The sequence below is a fragment of the Gossypium hirsutum genome, chromosome A06 (assembly GCF_007990345.1).
Source record: "Gossypium hirsutum isolate 1008001.06 chromosome A06, Gossypium_hirsutum_v2.1, whole genome shotgun sequence".
NCBI lineage: Eukaryota > Viridiplantae > Streptophyta > Magnoliopsida > Malvales > Malvaceae > Gossypium > Gossypium hirsutum.
In genome coordinates, this window is record NC_053429.1 from 123,480,653 (window position 1) to 123,507,565 (window position 26,913).

Genomic DNA, 26,913 nt, shown 5'->3' on the forward strand with positions numbered 1-26,913 from the left:
ATAATCAACCCCATAGTCGGTATGTTGGGTACATGACTTGTGTATGGCATGACTTTAATAGCAATAGTGGAATTCATAGCTCAACTAAAAAGTTAATGATATCCTCTTATTGACATTGTGTGGATTAATAAATATGGAATGTGGTCATGGGTTGCTTGTTCTCGAACGAGCTATTTATCATAGCCATTTGTTGACTGTGATCATATTAATCATTAAGAAGACACAATGGTGACAATGGGATAAAATAAGATTGTATTGAGTGAACGGATTTAACTTAAAGGAATCAATGATATCATATGAGGGTAACACACACATGACGGGGTTATTGGACAAAACAGTTGGATAAATTACTTTCGTAAAGAGTATACAATAAAGAGTTTTCAATCATGGTACTTCTTGAGGACTGACTCCATGATTAAGTAATTGCGAATTATTAGAACGATGCTTCTAGACATAATTGCAATCAATAGAGCCTAATTATTTATGTCTGATTGGTCCCTCTGCTAGCTCAAAAAAAGCTTGATTGGATTGCATTTGAATTAGAAGAAAATTCTATGACTTTGGGAATAATTTAATTAAGTCGATTTATTCGATGTGGAATTAAATTAGGTAGTCGTGAGAATTGTTCAACTAGAGAATTTGATTAAAGAATTTTCTTGAAAAATTAATATGGAAAATCTAATCTAAGTAATTTTTGGAAAAATTAATTTTGATCAAGTAAAATTAAATTAATTAAATCAATTAAATTAATATGATATTTTTAGAAGTTAATTTTTAAGTCAGACAATTGGCCCAATGGGTAATTGAATTTGAAAATAGGACCTGAGATCGTAAATTGGGCTCGGGAGCCCAAAATCGAGATCAGGACCTAAAAACTGGTCGAACTGAGCTCGATATGGGAAATTAGGCCAACAGTCCAATCAGGGGCTAGATCAAACCAGCTCATGGTGCCGTAAGGGTGTCGCAGCTGCACCACCAAACACGGCGGTGCCGGTGGCTGCGACGATGGTGTCCAAGTGGCTGGTGGCGGTTGGTCATCGGTGGTTGAGTTAGTGGAAGAGTTACACCCCTACTAGGACTCTACTAGAGAATTTGATTTCAGATTAACTATTCCAAAAATAATATTATTTTAACAGTTTAACATTAAATTTAATTAAATACTTATCTTAATAGTATTTTATTAGTTTAATATTAAAGTGATTATTTTAATATTAAATTAAATTAAATTTTTATCTTGTAGATAAGTATTCTATTATTTTAATAAGATTTAATATTAAATTTAATCTAATATTTATCTTGATAAATATTATATTATATTATTTTAATCTTAAAGTGATTAAGTTTAATCATAGTTGAACTTTTTAAACTTTCCCTATTTAACGAGAGCATTGAGTCATTATTTACACACACTTGAATTCAAGAGAAAGTTGTAAACAAAAAAAAATCCTCTGAAGAGATTATTCTAGAAAATTTCTAGAGATATTTTTCTGATTTACAACTTGACCTAAAAATTTAGAGAAATTGTAAAATTACCCCACTGATAATTTTTGTAATTTTTTTTAATTCGAAGCGAGCCCACACTTGGCAGACATGAGCTTGAGGATTGTAGAGAAGACTACTCGGTCGAAGCGCTAATCCTAGACGAATCGAAAATATATAATTTTGATTAAGTGTTTGTTAGTTTAGATATCAAAATGTTTTTTAAAACTTGTTTTTTTCCAACAATATAGGTACAGGAAAAGGAGATCAAGGTAGTAGAAATGGTGGCAACAGAAATGATAGCAAGAATTACAGAATCAATGATGACCAAAGTAAAGACAAAGTACGGGATTTTGATAAATCTAAGATAAAATGCTTCATATCACAAAAGTTTGGTCATTATCATTTTGAATGTTATTCTTCTAAGCTACCAAATGATAAGGATGAACAATCATATTTTATTAAAAAGGAACCTAAGCCAAATGTATGACATTTGAAAATAGGCTATTTTACCAAACTAACCCCCAAAAAATTGATATTTACAAAAATGACTTAGGTTTAAAAACAATCACCAAAATAACCTAAAATGAATAGTAGAACGGGGTTTTGACCTTCTAATGGTCGTCACCACCTGGTATTTTGGCCGCCCCATGATTATCTGATAATTGTATCAGACTTTAAAAATTGAATTTTTTGGTTCTGGCCTTCCAATGACCGGCACCAATGATATTTTTTTTAAAATTGTATCATACTGGTATACAAAAAATTAGTATTTAAAATTTTTTTTTGGTGCTGGCTTGTCAATGGCCGACACCAGACTCAGTATTTTAATTTTTTTTGTGCTAGCCTGCAATGGCCGGCACCAAACTAGTATTTTAATTTTTTTTTTGGTATTAGCCTGTCAATGGCCGGCATTAGACTCAGTATTTAAATTTTTTTTTTGGTTCTGGCTTGTCAATGGCTGACGCCAGACTCAGTATTTAATTTTTTTTTATGGTCCTGGCCTGTCAACGGCCGACACTAGACTAGTATTTAAATTTTTTTTGGTGCTGGGTTGTCAATTGCCAGCACCAAACTCAGTATTTAAATTTTTTTTTGGTGTTAGCCTGTCAATGGCCGGTACCAAACTCAATATTTATTTTTTTAAAATAATGATTTTTTGTATACCAGTATGATACGATTTTAAAAAAATACCATTGGTGCCGGCCATTGAAAGGGCAGAACCAGAAAAATTCAATTTTTTCAAGTCTGACATAATCATCAGGCAATCATGGGGCTAAAATATCAGGTGGTGCCGACCATTAGAAGACCAAAACTCTATTCTACTATTCATTTCAAATTATTTTGGTGATTATTTTTAAACCTGATTTATTTTTATAAATATTAAAATTTTTTAAGCCGTGAAAATAGGTTGTAATATTTTTTTTCGTATTTAAATGATGATTTTCGTTCTACAACCACTTTGGTGATTATTGTACTGTGGATATAATGAGGAAAGGACACGTCACAATTTCAAAATAAAAAATGCACGTGAAATTTAACGTTTTCTAAAAACGTTTAATTGTTTTTGAAGACTATTGTTCCTGTACCCCTATCCATATAAGATCCATCACCGTCAAATGACAAAACTTTATTTAATGCACATTAACTGTGCCAGCCAGTCCAAGCCCATTGATTTCACTATAAAATCCATGCTTTTAGGTTAACCGTCTTCACACAATCAAATCAAGCTAGTTAGCAATGGCTTCCACTACCAATTCCCCATCAACCGGCCTCACCCTTCCTAATTTCTCCATTCAAACTTCAACATTCCTTCCCAAAACATCTCAACGTTCCATATTTAAGAAGAAAAAGCCTTTCAACTTTAACTCCAAAAGAGTAGTGTCATGCAAAGCCAGCAATGGGAAACAAAACGATGCAGACACTTCTTTTCTCAATAGGTTCGATAGAAGGGATATCCTTCTTGGCCTTGGAGGAAGTCTCTATGGTGCAACCAGCCTTGTTAGAGACCCATTTGCATTGGCAGACCCAATCGAGCCTGACCTGTCCAGCTGTGGGGAATCAACCGTAGATACCAGTAAAGCCTGCATGAATGTCCCTTGCTGCCCACCAAAGTTAAAAGATTCAAAGATCATAGACTTCGAACCACCTTTAGGTTGCAAGATCCGTTATCGGCCGGCAGCACATTTAGTTGATCGTGATTACCTGTATAAATTTGAATCGGCAATGGAGAGAATGAAAGCTCTCCCTGTGGATGATCCACGTAATTTCATGCAACAAGCCAATATTCATTGTGCCTATTGCAATGGGGCTTATAGTCAAGTGGGGTTCCCCGATCAAAAACTTGAAGTTCACTACTCATGGCTTTTTTTCCCATTCCATAGGATGTATCTGTATTTCTTCGAGAGGATATTGGGCAAGTTGATTGGTGATCCAGATTTCGCAATGCCATTTTGGAACTGGGATTCTCCCTGTGGGATGACTATGCCTCAGATATATTTAGACCCTTACTCTCCATTGTACGATGAAAACCGCAATTTGGAGCATCAACCGGACGTTGTGGTTAATCTTAATGACGGTAAATCTGTTGTAAAACAAAAAAAAAAGAACGATGATTTTTATGAATTAACAAAGAGGGAACAAAGAAATCGTAATCTCTATGTAATGTATCAGCAAATGGTAAGGTCCAGCAAGACCGCTTCTTGTTTCCATGGAGCGGTGTACCGTGCCGGTTGTGTATCCGAAACCGATATCGGTTGTACTCCCGAACCGAGAGGTGGTACCCTGGAGAACGGTGCTCACCTCGCCGTTCACAAGTTCGTTGGTGCCAAGAATCCACCTTATAACGAAGACATGGGGAATTTCTATTCTGCTGGTAGAGACCCTTTGTTCTACGCTCATCATGGCAATGTTGATCGAATGTGGAACATTTGGAAGACATTGCCAGGGAAGAAGCGACGTGATTTCGACGAAAAAGATTGGCTCAATTCTTCGTTTCTTTTCTACGATGAGAATGCAAATATGGTTCGTGTTAAAGTTCGCGATTGCCTTGACTCTAAAACTTTGGGGTACGATTACCAAAGTGTTGATATTCCATGGCTTAGAAGCAAGCCAACACCTCGAAGGCGTCGTCCTGGTGTGGGGCAGGGTCAGGATCAGGGTCAGGATGTAGCAGCCAGACGAAAGGGTAAAAACCGCAGGGGTTTTCCTATAGTTTTAGACAAGGTAGCAGTGCGCATTGAGATTCCAAGGCTAAAGAAACCAAAGAACAAAGATGATGAAGAAGTATTGGTTCTTCAAAACATACAACTAGACAGAAATGACTCAGTGCAATTCTATGTGTCCATTAATGACGATGAAGACGACGACAATCCTTGCAAACCGGAAGAGTCGGAGTTCGTGGGGAGCTTTACGAATATACCGCACGGAGATTGCCACTCCGAGTCGATGCTTAGTACAAATCTGTATTTGCCATTATCAGAAGCGCTGGAGGATTTGGAGCTTCAACGTGAAGATAGCATTGTGGTGACTTTGCTGCCTAAAGAAGGGGAAGTTTCGATTGGTAACATTAAGATCGACTACGTTTGTTGATTTGGGGGTGAATATTTTGCTTCATCATTTGTGTTCTTGCTAGATCGGATTGATGGGTTCATCAATTTGTTTCTCCTGTTTCATGCATGTGTGTTTTCTTTAATATAAAAAATGAAGCTAAATAAACAAAAGCACTGGCAGCTTTATCTTGCTCAAGAAGATAATCAACTCCCTAAATGCGCATTATATTTTCTGCATATCACCAATTCAAACAGAAGATATTTTAGCTAACCCCTCAACAACTTAATCTCTTTCTTTAGGGACATGTCTAATTTAGGGACATATCTAACTATCCAATACTCTTTACACTGTAACATCTACTTAATTCGTCCACCCAAACCAAATTTTGATACCTCTAAATAGCCATCTTGAATAGCACTCAACACTCGAAATAATCTATCTGAATTAATATTTTAACATATCTTTTTTCTTGTAACAAGAGTGATTAATCTGTGATATTCTAGAATTCAATATTAAAGACTGAACAAACACTTAAATATGATTGGACTTGACAATCCAATCTTGCGAATTTTTATTATTAAATTTTACCATTTACTTCTTGTATTATTTATAAATTTTAAGTATAATGATTTATTTGATCTTCCAGCTTTATAAAAAAATATCATTTTAGTTCTTCATTTAATTTTTTGTCTCTTTTAACTCTTAAATTTATGTTGTTTGTCAAATTGTCCCAAAATAAATGGAAAAATTAATATATATTAATTTTGTTGACACGTCCACGTTATTATAAATCAATAGTTACTATAGGGGTGAGATTAGTTACCATAGTGATGAGATTAATTACTATAGTGATGAGATTAAAATCAATAGTGAGATGTGTGTTAGGATTCAAACACAACAGTTGGCAGAGAGATATATTATAAATTTATAATAAGAAAGTAAAATGACCATTATGGACATTAAAATAAAGTAGTTTACACTATTTCATATATTTTTGTACAATTAATATGTTAATGATAAAAACGTCATATTTCATTTATATAACTCATGCATATCAAATTTAACATAAATTAAAAAATTTCAAACTATGTGTTTTATGTAAGAATACTTTTTATCTTTAAATAAATGTTCATATATACAATATTTTAGATCAATATGATAGAAATATTGAATCAATTTGAAGACTTACATGCATGAAAAGTACAATAATATCGATAAATTCAATTTTTTGATAGTTAAATTAATAATCGTACAAAAATATATGAAAACGTGTAAAATTACTTTAATTTCACTCTAGTGAAAGCAGATCCTCCACTTTTAATATATAAAATTAATTATACAATTTAAGTTTATGTATTGAATATTATTTATAAATATAAGTATAAATATATTTCTTTATACACCTAATTATTATAAATAAATATATTAAATATTATTTGCTAGTAATGAAATAAAACAAATATTATAAATAAAATTATTAAAATTTGTTAATAATTCTCTGAAGGTTGAATGGAATTAATGTCAACATTTCCAATCACTTTGTGAATGCCCCGAGCCTAGAACTTGCACTCCAAACCTCGTCACCTGATGAATTCACTATGACACTTTGTTCATTGGTTCAAAATTATGATTGAGTAAAACTTGATTTGATTTAAAAGAAAATTAAAATTTAAGTTAATTGAATTTAGTTATTTGATTTTTTTAGTTAATTCGAATAAATAATTCGAGTTTCAAATTTGAATCGGGTGAATTTTTACAATTCACATAACTCAAATAATAGATTGGTGTAAATATAACTTTGGTCCCTGTTAATTTTGAAAATGAGCAAATTGGTATTTCTCTCAACAAAAATCACAAAAACTTCAAAATATTTATAAAAAAATATTTTAAAATTTTTAAAAATCTAAAGAATATATAAAAAAATTAAAATAATCTAAAAAAATCATTTTTGGGACCTAAATAAATACATTAATTATTCAAGTTTACTAAAATATCTTTTTTTTTTCTCTTATTTTTCTTTGAATGAATTTTCAAAAATATATGATTTTAAATTTATGTGTTCTAACATGGAATTAGTTATATTGTAAAAAGATTTTAATTTTTTCACTTGATTCGATCGAATGCTTACCCCTACTGATGGAAGTTCATTCGCATATATCTTTTGTCTCTGACCGAAAAGGATCTCTTCCAAATTGAAGATCTTGGATTGGAGCATGTCATATTTACCACAAGTCATTTATGATAGAATCAGGCCCGTTTAACCTTGAAATCACTCTCTTAATGCATGTTATTTGGAATGTTATTGATGTAGGGTGAGTTTGGTTAGGCGATGCGTTTACCTGCGGTCAGTATAAAAATAGTAGTGGTGATAAGATAAGATACTGTACCGTGAGATATAAGCTAAACGCACCGTACTGCACTATATGTCTATCCAAACTCACCTCCGAAGATGGTTGAACACCTTGAGTTTTCCAATCCATTTTTCTAATGTCCGGCCACCTAAGTTATAACAATCCGGAACCTCCCTTAACCTAACTTATAAAATTATAAAACTCTAAATAAGACAATAAAAGTTTTTATTTCTTTATTTATACACTAGAATTTCACACATAACAAAGGCACGCTATATAAGGAGATGCATAGGAAAACCGCGGTAGGTTGATATAAGTCAACAGACTGTCAAATTTATTCTAGTAGTAGTGCAAAACATAAGCACATTATTTATTATTAATGACACTGACAGCCTGAGCACCAGCATTTTGATCAGAAATTTAAGCAAAGCCACCCAAGAAAGGTGTGCTTGTATTCTCATCACTGCAATAAAGGCAAGGGTTCTGCTTGAATCCATTCTCCTTCAAAATGATGGCAGCGTCAGCCACAAGTTGTCTGTTGCTTATTCCAGCACCCATGTGCTGATTGAGTACGTTAAACATTGCATCAGTGAACGCCCCAAAGGCTTTATTCCCCAAAACCAGGTCATATGATGTCTCATTGGCTTCACACACACTTAATAAAATCCCATCATCCTCCTCCGGTGGATCCAACACCATTAACCCATCTACGTAGTGAGGATGGAATTTGAGACTCACATCTTTCCCGAAGATTCCGTAAATCTTTTGGCCAAGATCTACTGCGCCGTGTAGGATGCTTGCTGCTATATTTATCGCACCATGTATGTCATCAAAAGGAACACCCTTAGCCTTAACCTTAGACGGTTTAGGCTTGTTGGGATTTACTGGTGTCGTCATATGCTCACCACCAAATTGTTCTTTCTCTTTTTCAATGAGACCACCACTGTGGCACGAATCTGATAGGATTGTGAAGCTTGCTCCTTCTGGTAGCCGGTTAACAAAACGCCTGAAGTCCACATCTGCAGAAACCATGTATATATATATAGGATATGAATATGTATATCGCTAAAATAAATATATAAATTCAAACAAAAACCTACCAGTGATAAGATTTAAATCACAGGCCACGATTGCTTCATCTTGCTTGAAAGGCTGGCCAGGTTGAAAGATTGGAATGCGTGTTCCATGTCCACTGAAGTAGAAAAATAGGACATCTCCTGCTTTAGAATTGCGCGCCATTCTATTAAGTGCATCCCTAATGTTTGCACCAGTAGGCAGAACCGACGACCCTGGCGCATCGGTGAGGACATTAATATCGCTTTCGTGGAACCCAAATTTCAGGATCGCGGCTTTTATGGTATTCACATCATTGATGCATCCATGCAAGCCGAATTGGGTCTTGGGGTAGTTGCATCCCACCAGAACTGCTCTCTTCTTACCCTTACCCATCTTGCTTTGCTAATTTTACTATTTTGTGTTGCTTGTACCCTTGTATGAATGTGCTCCTACTGTCTCACTAAGAACCTATATATATACACACTAATTTCATAAAATAAAAATAATCTTACATTTTATAAAATGTGATTGACTTTGAATGTTTGGCTTTCTCCGTCCATTGTAATGCACATCAAACAAAAATGCAAATTGATACACCTATTTTCCACTTTAAATTTGGCCCGAATCCGATAGATTATATTGACCATCAAAATAATTTAGTAGAATTATCACAGTTTAAAAATAATTTGTTTAAAATATTTGCTTTAATTTTGGGAGCTGATTGATCTTTAATAATTGTTTTGTAAAAATTGGATTCTTGATTTATATATATATGTAACAGGCCCATTTTTCCCGGCCCGTTTAAAAACCAAAACCAAAAAAAGAGGCAGCCCATTTACAAGGCCCAAAGCCTAAACAACCCAACTAAACCCCTAACCCAATCGGCCCAATAGGCCCAGTGTCCAAACTAAGCCTCAGCTAGCCGAAACCCTAGCTAGCCTAAGCGTCGCGCCTCTCCTTCTGCTGCCCACGTGCTTCAGCAGCGCATTCGACTCCCGAGGGCCGGCTCTGCCCATCTTTTGCACCAAAATGGAAGTCTCCACCCCGTTGACCTTTGTGCGTCTGCAAAAGGAAGCAAAAAAAAGAAACAAAACAAGACCACAAAGCAGAGAGCAGAAACGAGGCAGGAAAGGAAGCAAAATAGACAATAGCATAGATGAAATCATTTGTATTTTTCGGCTATAAAGCCCAAACAGAAACCAAATTGTTTTTACACACAGACGATTAAGCAATCAAAAAAAGAACAAACTAAAAAGGTTGAGTCTCGTTCTCTCATTTTTTATTTTCTCGTTTCTTTATTTTTATTTTCTGTTCTTCAATCATTTTTTAAAAAAAAAATATAAAAGAAAAGAGAAAAGAGGGACTTACCCGAGAACCCCGGAGTCGAGTTTTCGGAGTTCCGATTCCGTCTTTGAAATCGATTTTCGGAGGGGGAAAGCGGAGGTCTCTCCTTTCGTGTTATTGGGCCAAGAAAATACGGCCTTCGGGCGCTCCAAAACTGGGGTCGAAACTCCCTTTCGCACGACCACCACCTACGGTGGCTTCACGGCGGTGACGATGATGGGTGTTGAAACCCTAGCCGAAATGAGAAAACGGAGGAGGGAGAGAGAGTTTAAGGGTCTGTTCCAGTTATTTATTTATTTATTTATTTTGAAGGCTAAAATGAATTCTGTAACAAAAATAGGGCCTTATATACACTGACAAAACGGCAGCGTTTTGAGTGTGGGGGACTAAGTGCCGAAACGGCACCGTTTTGGTGCACTCGCGCGCGACCTGACCCGCTCCAGGGGGTCCGCGCGTTTCCTTCAAATGGGAAATTTCCCACTTTGGCCCCTCCTCATTTTCTGACCTTTGATTTAGTCATGATTTGCTTTTTTACTCTTCAAATATCGACCGATTATTTTACGTAATTTCTAATTTGATCCCTGGACTGAACAAATTGAAATGCAGCACGTTAGACTTGGGATATTACCCCATTTGGTCCTCGCAAGTCTAAGCGTTTCGATTTAGTCCTTGTTGGCCTTTGTATTCCAAATTTATACCTTGGGTTCTGATTCACTTTCAATTATGTCCTAAATTTATTCAATTCATTCTATCTTAATTTGTTTTAATACACTGTTTACTCGTATCATTATTGTTCATCGTAATTCACTTTAATATATTATTTATTCAAATTGTTATTATTTATCTCAACTTACCCTAAGTATGTATTATTTATTTTATAACCCTTACCCATTATATGTGTATAAACCATTTATTTCAAGTTTTCACATGTTTGCTATTCTTTCAAAACTGTTTTTTTTTTGTTATATATTCAACTCAAATTATTTTATATGGTTTATTCCTTAGTTATTATATATTATGTATTTCTAATAATTCTTTATATATTATATCTGAATCGTTATTATAAAATATATTTATATTAAACTTCTTATTTATTATTTTAAATTAGCTTATATATATTATTCATTTTAAAGTTATGTTTATACCTTATTTTAAATTCGTTCCATATTATTTATCTTACACTTTTATTTATATACATATCATCTATTTTAAAGTTATTCATACAAATCTTTTGTAATTTGCTTTATATAGATTTCAAAATTCCCTCACATCATTCATTTTATAAACTCGCTTTATGCGTCATTCATTTTAAATTATTTATTATTTATTGTAAAATTTCATGCATTATTTATATTAAACCATCTAATATATATATTTTAAATTTTATATGTTATTTTATTATGCTATTTTATATATAGACGATTTCAAATTCTTTCATTGTTTATCGCAAACCTTTTATAATTATTTACCTTAAGATTTCATATATTTCTTATATATTATATATTTTAAAAATTATTGTTACATATTATTCATTTCAAATTCCTTCCATATATGATTTATCTTTATGTATATTATCTATCTTGGTTTGAATTATTTAGTATGTTGTTTACTTTAAAATTTCTTATATATATATTATCTTTTTATTTTATTTTATTTCTCCTTTACGTATTATTATTTTGAGCCTCTTAATACTTATTTTAAATTTCTATATATGTATTATTTTAAACTTGTCTTATTCTTATTCAAATTTGTCTTATACAACTTATTTTAAACTCTCTTATTTGTATTAAATTGTCCTATTATTGTTCATTTGCGTTTTTTATATAGTATTTTTTTAATATATATATATATATCCTCTATTTTAAATTATTGTACGCATTGTCAATTTTAAATCTCCTTTTTCACATTATCTTAATCTCATTTTAAAATTGTTTTATATCTTATCCATTTTTATTTGCTTTATGCCTTTTAAATTATTATTAAATTCATTTGTCTTTAATTGTTAAATGATGCACCTTGTGTGATTATTGTCATTATGTAAATTTTGATTCGTTCTTTTCGCAAGTTTGCACTACTGCTATTCATTTGCATAATGTAGTGTCCATGTATATTCGTCTTATATTCATTACTATATTTTCATACCATCGCCCATGAATCAAGTTTCGTTACATTCATCCTATAAATTGTTTTATTTTTAATCCAAACGAATAACGCGCTTTATTAAACATTATACTCGCTATATTTCAAAAAGAGAATTTTCTAAATAAGGTAATATTTTGCGTTTTGGAATATCGAGGAATTGTGCCCTAACTTACGGGGTTTTAATTTTCTCGTTGGTTCTAAATAGCCAAATATCCTTTTGAGTTTTAAATACACGAGGTTCCAATTAAAATTAAAGACGACTTTGCACTCGGGAGTTCATGGTATTGTGTCCTAACTTACGGGATGTGATACTCTGATATCTCGAGATAAGGAAATCTTTAACAATCATTTTGAGCTAATTCAAGCATTTTTAATATCAATGTTAATGTAAACAAGGGATCGTATTTCAAATCCATTCCCGATTTTTTTTGAACTTTCGACATTAAGACACTAACTAATCAATTCGGTACCAATTTTTGGGCGTGTCGGGGGTGATAATCCTTCCTCGCATGTAACCGACTCCCGAATCCTTTTCTCTCGAGTTTCGTAGACCAAAAATACCGTTTTAGTAAAATAAAACTTTTTATTAAAACAAAGGTGATCCGGACACACCTAATAAAGATCGGTGGCGACTCCCCGTTTTAATTTCCACTTTCAAACAAAGTTGATTCCCGCTTTTCAAAAAAATGGTTTCGACAATATATATATATGTATACGTGTATATTTTTCAAACCTTATTTACATGCTCATGCAACAGAAAAAAGATATCAAATATAATTTTAATGAGAACCAAATTTCATACATAAATAATTAAAATATGTAATTTTAATAAAAACTAAAATTCACACAAATAATTAAAATATATTTTAATATCCTAAAGTTTATTTAAATGTTATGCATACTATATAACCCAAAAATACAAATTGATACACCTATTCTCCAATTCAAATAAAACAATCTCTTGGTAGGTAGAGTGGATAAAATCTTTTCACATACTAAATTATTTTTTATGTCATTTAAAGTAAATCCAATTTAAAATAAGGTTGAAGTCAAGTCAATTACATTATTTATTTATTTTTTATAATTAATTATTCATTTTTTATAATTTCAAAAAGAAAATAAATTTTATGATTCATAAAAAAAAAACAGAAATACTGCAAAGTCGTATTAATTAAATTTGAAGACTCAAAATTAAGATTCCAACAGTGTTAGACGACAAGACGATGGTGTCGGAGGTTAAAAGAAGGTATTAATGAACTTTGTTGTGGTGCAGATCATGAGCGTAGATGATAAATTAATTGCATTTAATTGTCCCTCGAAAATTATTGGGTGGTAGTTGACCCCATAGATTAGTTATAATATATATTAGAAATCTTATTATAGGTGTATATGTGTAGAAATTACAAATTTAGAGTACAGATATTTGTTTAGAAATAATTTATAATAAAATCAATATAAGAAATAATTGATTAAAATAAAAAATTTCCACAAAAACCCTAAATTTTTTTCTCCGAATGGTTTACTTCTTTTTGTTTTTGCCTAGCGGCGGTGTTAGCCTTCGAGCTAGTTACCGCCCACCTTTTTCTCTTGCCCATCAGTTTTGTGGGTATCTTTGTTGTTTTTACAAGTTGTGATGGATAGATGACAGTGCCTATCATCGTTGAAACACCACCGACCACTGCCAGTTTCTTTTAAAAGGTGGGTAGCTCTTCGTTGACTTATTAATCTATTTCTATTTTGAGAGTTTCAAAATAATAAATGATTTTATGAGTCGATTTGGACTCATGTTATCTTAAGTTTTATATTTTTTTTGTTTATTTTTTCATTGTTTAATAAGTCTTCACTTTTAGAAATTTTTACCTACTCTTGTAGTACGCTTTTTAGTCTTGCTTATGCATATAATCTTGTTTTTGCGAGTAATTTTAGGGTTGGTTTTGTCACCGTCTCCTCTAGTTTGGTGGGTACTTGGTTATTTTGTCGATTTATGCTCGCTGCTTTGGACCATCCGGAGTTGATTTCCTTATTGTATTAGGTGCTTGCAATCACTCCTGGTATGTTGTGCTTGAGTTGTGATAGAACCGATTGTCAACTTGCCATAATATTCTATTGATGTTGAAGTTGAAGCTTTTGTTGTGTTGATAGAGCTTGTCCTTTAGCGTGTACAATAGGTTTTTATTATTTTTCCTCCCGAAATGTATGGTTTTATTCATTGAATGAATTAATGTATTTCTCTTTTAAAAAGAAATAATTTATAATAAATAATTAAACGTACTATTTAAAACTAATTAATAATAACACATGAATTATGTATGCTGTTAAATTATGTATGCTATTAAAATGAAAACAAATCAGATTAAATTATTTATCATAGTACTATTGTCACTTGTCATCAATCTTAAGTAAATATCGAGTTAATTCGTGACACCAACTCAGTCAAATATATTATTAATATATACAACTGATGGAGGTAATAAAGTGTGCACAATAAAATTAAAATGTATTAGAATATCAAAATAAAAATTTAGTTGAGTAGTAAATATAAATTTTATTAATGCAATTAGCAGAAGTTCAAATCTCACCATATACATATTTTTATTGGTTTTTAAGTGAAAAAATTAAAATATCCTTGAATAATATTGCTTAGTTTAGTTATGAAAAGACATTTCCTTAACTTTTTAATCGAGTTGGTAACTCAATTGAAGATGACACTAACTCAATCAAGAACTTAAATAACAGTATAGATAAATATTAATATATAATATAAATTTTTGTTATAAAATAAAAGGACAAAAGGTAAGGAACAAAGAAAATGAGAAAGCAAAGGGATAGCGTATTTTATTAATCAATCAGAATATTTACAAAGTTTCTTCAAAATCTCTATTTATAGACATAAGAAGTATAGATGAAGTACAGATCTACTTCTAATGACTATAAGAATTTAAAGTACATCAAAACTTATCTTGATCTTGATGGACATCCACTTCATAAGATATTCATAACACTTCCCCTTGGATGTCCATTGGTAGATAATGTGCCTTATTAAAGCCTTACTAAGATAAAAACCCTATGGGGAAAAAAATTCTAGTGAAGGAAAAAGGGTCCAGGAAAAAGGGTATAGAAAAAAAGGTACACATATCTATAATACACATATTATGCTGTCCATATTAAAAACCTTACCAGGAAAACTCAATGGGACAAAACCTCAGTTAAGGGAAAAAGAGTATAACGCGTATTTTCTCCCCCTCATAAAAACATCATATACTTTCTCATATTCTACGTATTCAATCTTGAATATTAGTTTTTCAAATGACTATTTGAATGTATTTGCTAAGCATTTATATCACCATTCTTTTGAAAGTCATAAGTGAGGGAAAATTTGGGGGAAATATATTTTGATCTCTTCAAGAGTTTCAACAATAATCATACTAAACTTTAATCATGATTATTCTTTAAAAACAAAAATACATATTTTGGATCATTTTATAATCCTCCTTCAACTACCATTCACGAAGTCAAATTTACCACATATGTTATAATTATTTCAATTCATATAAATGAACAATTTTCCGAGAATTTTGATATGCTTCTAGCATCCTAAATCCTTCAAGGATTTTAAGATAAACTTCACCATATAGTGGTTCATAAAAAGGTTGTAACAATAACTATTAGACGTAAGTTAAATCTTTTATGAATTGTCAAAATAATATATCTAAAGATTATCGCATCCACAACAAAAGAGTATTATATCTTTTCATAATCAATGTCAGGACTTAACGAAAAAACTTCATATTTTAATTCCGCTTTTGCAAAACTACTTCATTTGCACCCTCATTGGCTTTTATACCTTTAGATATTTAGACTACTGGTCCAAAAACTCCACAAGTTTAATTGTACTTGAGTTGCGTCTTTCTATTTTTGATCAATTTATTATATATATATTTCTTAATAGATTTATTTAAGATTCTCCTTTTGTTTCATTATTTCAATAATAACATTGCATGCAAAATCATTGTCGACCATTTTTATTATTCGGTTCCACATTTTCACGAATTGACATAACTTATCGAGATCTCTTATTATTTTAATCTTCAATTTCAAGTACTTAAATCTCTTCTAGAGTTTTACTTACTAGTTATGTCTTGGATGTTTTCTGGAGCACCTGTCTCTACTATATGACCATCTAGAAGAATTTTCATCTTTGGAACCAACCAATCTATTATATTTTAACCGATTGTTCTACTGGAACTTTAATTCAAATTAAAATATTAGATGTTATATAACACTTGGTTAATCTCATTAAGTTTGTAAAAACATCTGACAGTTAACTTGTAATGAGTTATCTTTGTTGAACTTCTGGTTCAAATTACTCTCCTATTAACTCATTACAAGTTGTTATTTCTCTCCCCCTAATGTTGGGAAAACTATCGAAGATTCAAAATGGTAATCACAAATCATATCATAATTGAATCTGAAATACATACAAAGCGACTTGTAATTAATATATATTCCCAACTTTCTTTGAGGATTCACTCATCTTTATGCGTTGTGGTGGAGCAATTGGAAACATACGCATATACAAAAATTTAAAGATTAGAAATATTTAGCTCTTAATAAAAAACCAATCGTAATGGGAGTATTTAGAACTTATTGGTTTGATGCGTACATGTAAATCAACATAATCCCATGTTGGAATAGGAAGTTTAGTTTTCATAAGTAATGGTTTAGACATTAATCAGAGGCATTTAATTAATAATTTATCTAAACCATTATGCGCATAAATCAAAAAATTTTACAAAAGTTTTTCAAACTCAGTCAATAAAAGACTAAGATATAAACTCATCAGTATTAGCAAGATGAATTATCTTAATTGCATGATCTTAAATTAATTATTTAAACAAGCAATCTTGCAAACGACAGGTTGCAAGTTGATAACACATACGCGATTATTTTGTAGATGCATATACCAAAATCATATATTATCAAAATCTTCCACATGGTGGGTGAATGGGCCCATATTCATTTCAAAAATGCAAGACATTAAATTTCAATTTTAGCTAGTGAGTTTCTAACAATCAATTTTCATTGAGAACAAGCAACAAATGAGGATTCTTTAAATTAAAGAATCTTATAGTTCTTTAATGAATGTCCATATGAATTCTCAACTAATTTTCGCATCATATATGATCCAGGATGATTTAACTGGTCACGCCAAGTGGTAAATGCATTTGTAGTAGTAAACTTCTGGTTTACTTTAACATGCGTTTCAATTGTACTAAATTGTAACGAACTGATAATTTTACTATCATTCATTTTACTTTGTATCTACATATAAATACTATCGTGACATTTACTACTGGAAATGTCTAAATCAATGTGAAGCCTATAATGCCACTAAGTCAATAAATATAACTTTCAAATAATTATATGCAATATTTGCTTCAAGGAATATGCCAAAATCTTGAAATGCAGGGCATTTGGTCTAGTGGTATGATTCTCGCTTTGGATGCGAGAAGTCTCGAGTTTGATTCAAAATACTTTTAAAACCCTTTTAACAAAAAATTTGCATAATCAGTTAACTACCAAGAATAGATGCCCAGGTCATGTATAGAAATAAGCCTATACTAAATATATCATTAAACATCACATCTCAAGCATAAGAATATGACATAACGAAAAACTAGCAATTTTTTTCATAATCATCATCATAAACATGGATGGAATTTAATTCAAAATCCAACCATTCAAGCTCATAGAACTTTTCATTTACAATTGCTCATGTTATTTCTCTAAATAATCAACAAATGGAAGAATATAAAATGTATAAGCTACTACCATTAACAATTCTTTGAACTAAATCAAATTTGAATAACCATAAAATTCATTGGTCTATTAACATAAATTTGCATACTAGATATGTTTTAATCAAATAAGATAATATATAATTTTTTTTCCTCTTGATTTTTAGTTTTTTCCTTCTAAAAAAATTCAAATCCAAATAAAAATGCTAGAAATCTGATTTATCATCCTTCTATTAGAAAGGATAGAGATGATGTGAAATCACAGTTTTATACAATCATTTCTCTTTGTTTGTCCCCATCCTCGTTGTTTGGTTTCCAAGTTGTGACCCAAAGTCTTTAAGATTGATTTTGAATGTTTGGCCTTCTGTCTCCATTGTAAAGCACATCAAACAAATATACAAATTGATACAACTATTCTCAAGTTCAAATAAAACAATATCTTGTTAGGTAGAGTGAATAAAATCACTAAGTTATTTTTTATGTCAATTAGATTTATGGTTTTTTATTCTATTAGTTGGATTGAGTTTGATAAAAAAAATATCTATAATTTGAATTTTAAATAAGTATTAATAATATTAATAATTTATAAAAACATTCTTTTAAATTAATTTTACGCTTTAATAAAAAAGTAAGGTGTTTAATAAATTTAAAAAATTAAGTGAAAAATTTTTAAAAAAAAGTTGCTGTTTAATAATTAATAAATTGTACGAGAGTGAAGCATTAGATATTTCTGGATATGTTTAATGTACTTGACAACACCATATCACTTTTGCTTCATCCAAAAGAATTGTGCACAACTCTCAACTGCAATACTTAAACTGTGGATTATGAGATAGAACTTTATCTTTGTAACGCCCCAAAAATTGGGCTTAGAAAAGTTGGACTTTGAGTCTGGGATTCGGATAGAAGAAAACCTGAATATTGAGAAGTTTTGAATATTACTAGTGTTTAAAAATATATATATTGACAAAATATTTATGTTAGTACTAATATTTTAATTTTTATGAAAATTATTATCATTATAATTATTAGATACAAATATATTTATAAAATTATTGTTGTTAATTTAGTGTTTAAAATTTTGGTGTTAGTCTTGGGTATTTTTAAGTAACTAATAGATTTAGGTTGGGGCCATTCATATCTACGGTTATTTTTGAGATCGACCTTCATTGTTTCTCCTCTCTTCTCCCCTCTCTTGCATTCATATTTTCTTTTCTCTATAGCCGAACCCATACTCCTTTCTTTCTATCTTTTCCCTTATTTTCCTTTCTTCATTTTTTCTCAAAAAGCTAAATCTTGCTATAGCCGAATCTCTATCCTTTTCCCTTTTTCTTTCAAAAGCCGAAAACCTTCATATCTGGGGTGTAGGAAGCCGAATCATTGGCTACTTGAACCTGTCTCTTTTGACTATGGTAGATCGGGATTAGAATCATAGATAAGAGCACTCTCTTGGGCAGAACAACGATTGGTAAGTATTCGAATCACTTGTGTTAGTTATTCATGGTTTAAGATAAAAGCCGAAACCCCTTAAGGGTGGCTAACGTTTGGACTAAGGGTGTTGGTGCTTTTTTTTCTTTTTCATTGTATAAGCATTAGCGTGGACAAGGGGGCGTGCAGTGAAGGGTGTGAAGACTGATTCGGATTGGATCTCTAGATCTAATCCATATTTCGGCAAAAAAGGTAAGAACTCTAGGGTAAGGGATGTTGGCTGAATTTGGTAAGGGGGAATAGTACGTAGTTTGTTTTCGGCATGTAGACTGACGTTTAGTAACTTGATTGTAGGCAACTCATGAGTGGATCGTGCCAGCGTACCGTTACAAATCAGGTGTGTAAACGACACCCACTCATAGACTAGATCGGCAAAAGCCGAAAAGCCGAAAAGTCGGCATTTGTGAACTTGCGAGCGTGCGAGCGCTTGTGAGGTGGTTTGGTTGTTAATTTTGATAATCGCAAGCAGTATGATTGTAGAGTGCGCAATTTCGTGCACTTCGGTATATTTGGGCTTAATGGGCCGAAAATGGGTTAGTGGGCCAACGGGCCCAATTCGGTAAAAACGCTCGGTAAGTGCTTCTGTTAATGTGTTAATGGTTAGAATATGTATGTAAACCCCAAAATATTTAAATTACTAGAATACCCTTAAGTAGGAAAATTATCGTTTTACCCCTAGGTGCAAAATGACCGTTATACCCCTAGGGTTAATTTTGACAGAAATGCATGATATTCTGATTATGTTTGTTGTATGCCATGACATGTATATCTCTTGCATGGGGTTGGGTTTTGTTATGGAGGAAAAACCCGTTCTGGTGGCTGTGCCACATATTCTGATATAAGCAGCTTTGCTGCGGATTATAGTTAATGTCGCAATCGGTGCTAACACTGTAAGTGTAGGGATGGCGTGGGTGATTTATTCCCCACAGGAAGTGTAGGGATGGACGGAGGCAAGTGTAGGGTTGGATGGGGTTATCATGCATTAATTATATGGAACTGTTTAATTATGGGCCAACTGTATTAAAATGGGCCCAACTGTGTTAATATGGGCAAGACCCAATATATCTCGACTTGTAATAGGGCTACGGCCCAGACTGATACTGATATGGGCTAGGCCCAGTATGCTCTGATATTGTAATAGGGCTATGGCCCAGATTAATACTGATATGGGCTAAGGCCCAGTTAACACTGATTTCTGAATAGGGCTTAGGCCCAGTAAAGCTTGAACTGATTTGGGATCTGGTTGGGATACTTTACACACTGAGTTTTCCAAACTCACCCCTCTTTTTCCCATCTTTGTAGGTGAGCCTTAGATCGATGGACTTGGAGCTGGGCGGGATTCAGAGTGGCCACGAAGATTAAGTTTCTGTTTTCTTTAAAATAAGTTTCGCATTTATTATTTTGATCATTTTTATTCTGGTTTAAGTTGTAATAAAGCCGCTCTTTTTACTATTTTTAATATTTTGGGTTATTAAATTGGTTAGCTCTAAAGCACATTTTATAAAATTACTTATTTTCAAAATATCACGATTTCCGAGTAAAGCTTCCGCAACGTAAATGTTTTCAAAGGAAATAAATATTTTAAATAGACTTAAACTTAATTTATTGTTCGTGGACAAGTAATAGGCTTAAAGTGTGGCAATGGATGTGTGCATGTCTAGGATTGGATCATGGAAGAGCTAGGTACTTAAGCAGTCTAATTGACTCACCTCCTCCTTTCTTGAATCCTACCTGGTGCGTAGTATCCATTCACTTTAAGCCATGACAAAGAAGGTTTGATACTTAACTATTTTTTTAAAATAACATGATTCTGCCACTACAAAGGTTTACAAGTTTTCAAAGTTTCCCATAAGATTTTACAAGGTTGTTAACAATGTTTTGATTATTACAATGAATCACGTTTTGGAAAAAATAAGGCTAAGGTTTTATTCAAGTTTAAACGATGAAAGTTTCTAAACATCAAGAAGGGTTTTCAATGAAAACATGGTTTTCGAAAAACACTTCAATGTGACACGTCGGATTCGGTCGTAACGTCTGGGCCGGGTTTGGGGTGTTACATTTAGTGGTATCAGAGCCTAGGTTGCAACAACTAGGCTGTGGATCGGGTCCAAACATTTTTTCATAAAATTTTGAAATCTAGTTCCATGGAAAAACACCGAAATCGATTTTGTAAAAATGTTAGAAAATTCTTTTAAATTTTATTTTCAAAGTGCACAAAGAATTTGAATTTCTGATTTCTGAAGAAGTGGCACACTGAATCCCCGGCACCAAGTCTGTATGTACTTCTTTTTCCTATACTGTAATGTACTGAAATAATACTGTAGTTAGAATCGAGCCTTTTGATATGAAACTATAGATAGGGTAGAACTAAAAACCCTAAAAGATTGAAACCGTGACTAGGATACGATTCTATAAAAACAAAAACTTTAAAATACTCTCTCTGCATAAGACATATGAATAAATAGTAAAAATTTTTGAGATCTTTATAGTTATTTGATATGTGTACTGGTAATGTAGAGCATTAATATGGATTCTGAGGGTAATTAAAGTCTGCCAACTTCGGTTAGCGGTAACTCGGAGCTTGGTACCGAGGCACTGGCCGAGTTAGTAAAGAAAGTGGTAGAGGAAGTATTAGATACCAAAATTAAGGAAATTAGGGAAACGCTGCAAGTAGGGTGCTTGGAGTGTAAAAAGAGAAAGGATCCTAGTTTTCAGAGAATAGAGCCTCGTTCTGTGAAACATGTTAAGGCACGACCAAACTTTCCAACCTGCAAAGACTGCAACGGGCGTCATCCGGGTGAATGCCATAGGAAGACAGGAGCATGTCTTAGATGTGGGTCCAAGGAGCATCGAGCTCAGGATTGCCAAGTTTATTCTATTTGAGTGTGTGTTACACGTTTCTTTATTTCGATAATTAGATGTTCTGGGTCGTATTAAAATTATTTAGATCAGAGTGCGCAGCGATAGCATATTAGCATAGTGGTTTGACTTGAGTAATACAGTTAGTTGATAGTTGGAAATTTCGAGGACGAAATTTTTTAAGGGGGATAGAGTTGTAACGCCCCAAAAATTGGGCTTAGAAGAGTTGGACTTTGAGTCTGGGATTCGGATAGAAGAAAACCTGAATATTGAGAAGTTTTGAATATTACTAGTGTTTAAAAATATATATTGATAAAATATTTATGTTAGTACTAATATTTTAATTTTTATGAAAATTATTATCATTATAATTATTAGATACAAATATATTTATAAAATTATTGTTGTTAATTTAGTGTTTAAATTAACATATTATTAGAAAATTTTACAGTATCTATTTTTATTGATTTATGGAAATTATAATTATTATTATTAGGAAAAATATATATATTATCGTATTTGAAATTTTCATTATTATGGTTATTATTATTATTATTTTAGTTTTTAAATAAAATATGAATGGCTTATAGTATGGGAAAAAGTCCAGGCTCGGCCCATAGCTTTAGCGAAATTTTCAAATTTTGCCTCTTAAGAGAATCTGGGCAGTAGGCCTTATTAATAACTTGGGCTGAGTTTTAGCATAAAGAAGCACCTGGCCCAGTGGCTAAGCACGTTAGGAGGCCGTGGGAAGTGCCTGGGTTCAAGGCACGGCGCGCGCAAATTGGGGTTTTTTTAGTATGCAGGTTGCGGTTGGAATAGGCCTTAAAAAAAGTTGCGAATGAAGTTTGACATAAGGAGAGCCTGTGGCGTAGTGGCAAGCAACGTATGTGTGTGTTTAAGAGGTCGCAGGTTCGAGATGTACAGCAGGCAAAAATTTCCTTTTTGTTTCGCAAGTAACCGGAGCTTCAGCAGGTAAGGTTTATAATTAATTGTGACCGTACATAAGTAAAGAGCAGACGGAGGTCTGGGGTTCGAACATCACATCGCGCACGGAAGGCTTGTATTTTTGCTGCTCACGTGGGGGAGAGTCAGAGTTTGACCGAAACTCTCCTAGCCATGGCTTGAGTCGGTCAAGCGGTGGACTACAGCTGATGGTGCAAGGAAGTTGGATAGGATTTAAATTGGTGGGGGCTGAAATTTAGGAGAAAAGTTTAGAATTTAAATTTGGGAAGGAATTTATGTCGAAATAAGATTTATGGCAGAGTACCAATCCGGCTATAGGTAATTAAATGCCGAAAAAACTCTTAAAATTTTGGTGTTAGTCTTGGGTATTTTTAAGTAACTAATAGATTTAGGTTGGGGCCATTCATATCTACGGTTATTTTTGAGATCGACCTTCATTGTTTCTCTTCTCTTCTCCCCTCTCTTGCATTCATATTTTCTTTTCTCTATAGCCGAACCCATACTCCTTTCTTTCTATCTTTTCCCTTATTTTCCTTTCTTCATTATTTCTCAAAAAGCTGAATCTTGCTATAGCCGAATCTCTATCCTTTTCCCTTTTTCTTTCAAAAGCCGAAAACTTCATATCTGGGGTGTAGGAAGCCGAATCATTGGCTACTTGAACCTGTCTCTTCTGACTATGGTAGATCGGGATTAGAATCATAGATAAGAGCACTCTCTTGGGCAGAACAACGATTGGTAAGTATTCGAATCACTTGTGTTAGTTCTTCATGGTTTAAGATAAAAGCCGAAACCCCTTAAGGGTGACTAACGTTTGGACTAATGGTGTTGGTGCTTTTTTTTCTTTTTCATTGTATAAGCATTAGCGTGGACAAGGGGGCGTGCAGTGAAGGGTGTGAAGACTGATTCGGATTGGATCTCTAGATCTAATCCATATTTCGGCAAAAAGGTAAGAACTCTAGGCTAAGGGATGTTGGCTGAATTTGGTAAGGGGGAATAGTACATAGTTTGTTTTCGGCATGTAGACTGACGTTTAGTAACTTGATTGTAGGCAGCTCGTGAGTGGATCGCGCCAGCGTACCGTTACAAATCAGGTGTGTAGACGACACCCACTCATAGACTAGATCGGCAAAAGCCGAAAAGCCGAAAAGTCAGCATTTGTGAACTTACGAGCGTGCGAGCGCTTGTGAGGTGGTTTGGTTGTTAATTTTGATAATTGCAAGCAGTATGATTGTAGAGTACGCAATTTTGTGCACTTCAGTATATTTGGGCTTAATGGGCCGAAAACGGGTTAGTGGGCCAACGGGCCCAATTCGGTAAAAATGCTCGGTAAGTGCTTCTGTTAATGTGTTAATGGTTAGAATATGTATGTAAACCCCAAAATATTTAAATTACTAGAATACCCTTAAGTAGGAAAATTATCGTTTTACCCCTAGGTGTAAAATGACCATTATACCCCTAGGGTTAATTTTGACAGAAATGCATGATATTCTGATTATGTTTGTTGTATTCCATGACATGTATATCTGTTGCATGGGGTTGGGTTTTGTTATGGAGGAAGAACCCGTCCTGGTGGCTGTGCCACATATTCTGATATAAGCAGCTTTGTTGCGGATTATAGTTAATGTCGCAATCGGTGCTAACACTGTAAGTGTAGGGATGGCGTGGGTGATTTATTCCCCACAGGAAGTGTAGGGATGGACGGAGGCAAGTGCAGGGTTGGATGGGGTTATCATGCATTAATCATATGAGACTGTTTAATTATGGGCCAACTGTATTAAAATGGGCCCAACTGTGTTAATATGGGCAAGACCCAATATATCTCGACTTGTAATAGGGCTACGGCCCAGACTGATACTGATATGGGCTAGGCCCAGTATGCTCTGATATTGTAATAGGGCTATGGCCCAGATTAATACTGATATGGGCTAAGGCCCAGTTAACACTGATTTATTGTTCGTGGACAAGTAATAGGCTTAAAGTGTGGCAATGGATGTGTGCATGTCTAGGATTGGATCATGGAAGAGCTAGGTACTTAAGCAGTCTAATTGACTCACCTCCTCCTTTGTTGAATCCTACCTGGTGCGTAGTATCCATTCACTTTAAGCCATGACAAAGAAGGTTTGATACTTAACTGTTTTTTTAAAATAACATGATTCTGCCACTACAAAGGTTTACAAGTTTTCAAAGTTTCCCATAAGATTTTACAAGGTTGTTAACTATGTTTTGATTATTACAATGAATCACGTTTTGGAAAAAAATAAGGCTAAGGTTTTATTCAAGTTTAAATGATGAAAGTTTCTAAACATCAAGAAGGGTTTTCAATGAAAACATGGTTTTCGAAAAACACTTCAATGTGACACGCCGGATTCGGTCGTAACGTCTGGGCCGGGTTTGGGGTGTTACAATCTTTGTTTTTTGAAGTGCCATGAAATTTAGCTTAATAGATAATAGCAAATTTGTGGAAATAAAAAAACTTAGCTTAACATATTTAATAATTAGTGCTTGGGTTAGGATATAAATTTCAAAATTCGAGAAAGTATAAGTAATCAAACATATAAGTCAAATCATGCATTCTAAGGCATAAATAATAAATAAGTTCTCGATGATGTGGTATTTAATATCTATCAGTTTTGTATGATAGTAAAGCAAGTATAAAGAATAAAAAATGATTAAATTAAAGTAAAAAACTAAATCTACAACTTATATGTACCAACGATAATATTTTTTCACGTAATTTTAATTGAGAACTTATTCTGAATATTGAAAAGTTATACTCATAGTTTTAAAAAACTTACAACTTCATGTGCATCCAACCATAACGAGCTTTAGATAGAATTACCATATTCTGTTGCCCATAAGTAGACCTTTCACAGTCAAATATCGCTTTCAACCCTTAACGTGGATGATGACGAAAGAAGATCACAAAGATAGTCACGATTAATTCAATTTATAAAAAGAGAATTAAATATAAATCAATAACCCAATCCTCTTTTGATTCATATGAAATATAAACTTTTCTTCATTCACTATCCCAATATGATATCCATTATAATGAATATATTTCAAAACTAATCCATTAACTGTAACGCCCCCAAAATGTATATTTTTGTTTTTGTAAAAATATGACACAAATATCTATCTGCTTCAGTGGTTAAGTGTTTTGGGTGTGCGTATGAGGTCCTAAGTTCAAGCCTTGACTTGGGCAAATTTTAATTTTTTTTTAATAAAGCCCTATCTCTGGTCAGTAGGCTTATAGTTAAAAGTTGGTAAAAATATATTAGAATGGGCTTGTGGGTTTGGTGGCTAAGGTGTGTGTTTGTAGCACCCCAAACCCGGCCCAGACGTTAAGGCCAAATCCGACGTGCTACTTTGAAGTCAAAAACCCGTGTTCCCTTTTTAGTGTTTTAAAAAGCCGACTTTTGTCAAACTAACCAAGTGAATGAAAGCTGGGCACCAGGTAGGTATCCATAACAGAGGAGGTGAGCCATGAAGGCTGCTTAAGTACCAAGCTCTCCGATTGGATCCAATCCTAGACATGCCCACATCCATTGCCACATTCGGTTATAACAAGTTGAAATTTCTTTGAGTGATTATCTTTGGTAAATTGAATATTCGTGACGTCGTGTTATTTTAAAAAAAACAAGTATCGTTTTGAAATCACGCCCTAAGTCTAGCCCATTTGAATTAGTATCCATCAATTTAATGTAGTTTTTAATAATATAATCCCAGAAAAATCAAAGAAGAAAATAAAGTTAAAATGGCCTTATTACAACCCAAAAATTAAATAGTAATTAAAAATAACTTAAGAAAACCAGTCTCTTTTTCAAACCCCAAAGTGTTCACCATGGCCACTTTGAATCCCCTCCGGCTCCAATTCACCC

The 26,913-nt window shown here is 33.0% G+C and overlaps 2 protein-coding genes across 2 annotated transcripts; one reads left to right on the forward strand and one right to left on the reverse strand.

Moving 5' to 3' along the window:
- Nucleotides 1-3,193: 3,193 nt before the first annotated feature.
- On the forward strand, nt 3,194-5,229 carry LOC107955348 (polyphenol oxidase, chloroplastic-like). The gene has a single exon (NM_001327637.2). It carries the CDS (start codon nt 3,220-3,222, stop codon nt 5,068-5,070), a length of 1,851 nt encoding a protein of 616 aa, NP_001314566.1. The 5' UTR covers nt 3,194-3,219; the 3' UTR covers nt 5,071-5,229.
- A 2,361-nt stretch (nt 5,230-7,590) lies between these two features.
- LOC107955347 (metacaspase-9) lies at nt 7,591-10,108 on the reverse strand. The gene is made up of 3 exons (XM_016891098.2): nt 9,807-10,108; nt 8,483-9,500; nt 7,591-8,401 (listed from the first exon to the last, which is right to left on the reverse strand). Exons 2-3 carry the CDS (start codon nt 8,829-8,831, stop codon nt 7,803-7,805), a joined length of 948 nt encoding a protein of 315 aa, XP_016746587.2. The 5' UTR covers nt 8,832-9,500; nt 9,807-10,108; the 3' UTR covers nt 7,591-7,802.
- Nucleotides 10,109-26,913: the final 16,805 nt, after the last annotated feature.

Excerpts from the sequence above, each read along its gene's own strand:
- LOC107955348 (NM_001327637.2), top strand. The coding sequence starts at position 3,220 with ATGGCTTCCACTACCAATTCCCCATCAACCGGCCTCACCCTTCCTAAT.
- LOC107955347 (XM_016891098.2), bottom strand. The coding sequence starts at position 8,831 with ATGGGTAAGGGTAAGAAGAGAGCAGTTCTGGTGGGATGCAACTACCCC. Across the intron at positions 8,402-8,482 it reads TGATTTAAATCTTATCACTG|ATGTGGACTTCAGGCGTTTT; the intron begins GTAGGTTTTTGT and ends TGGTTTCTGCAG.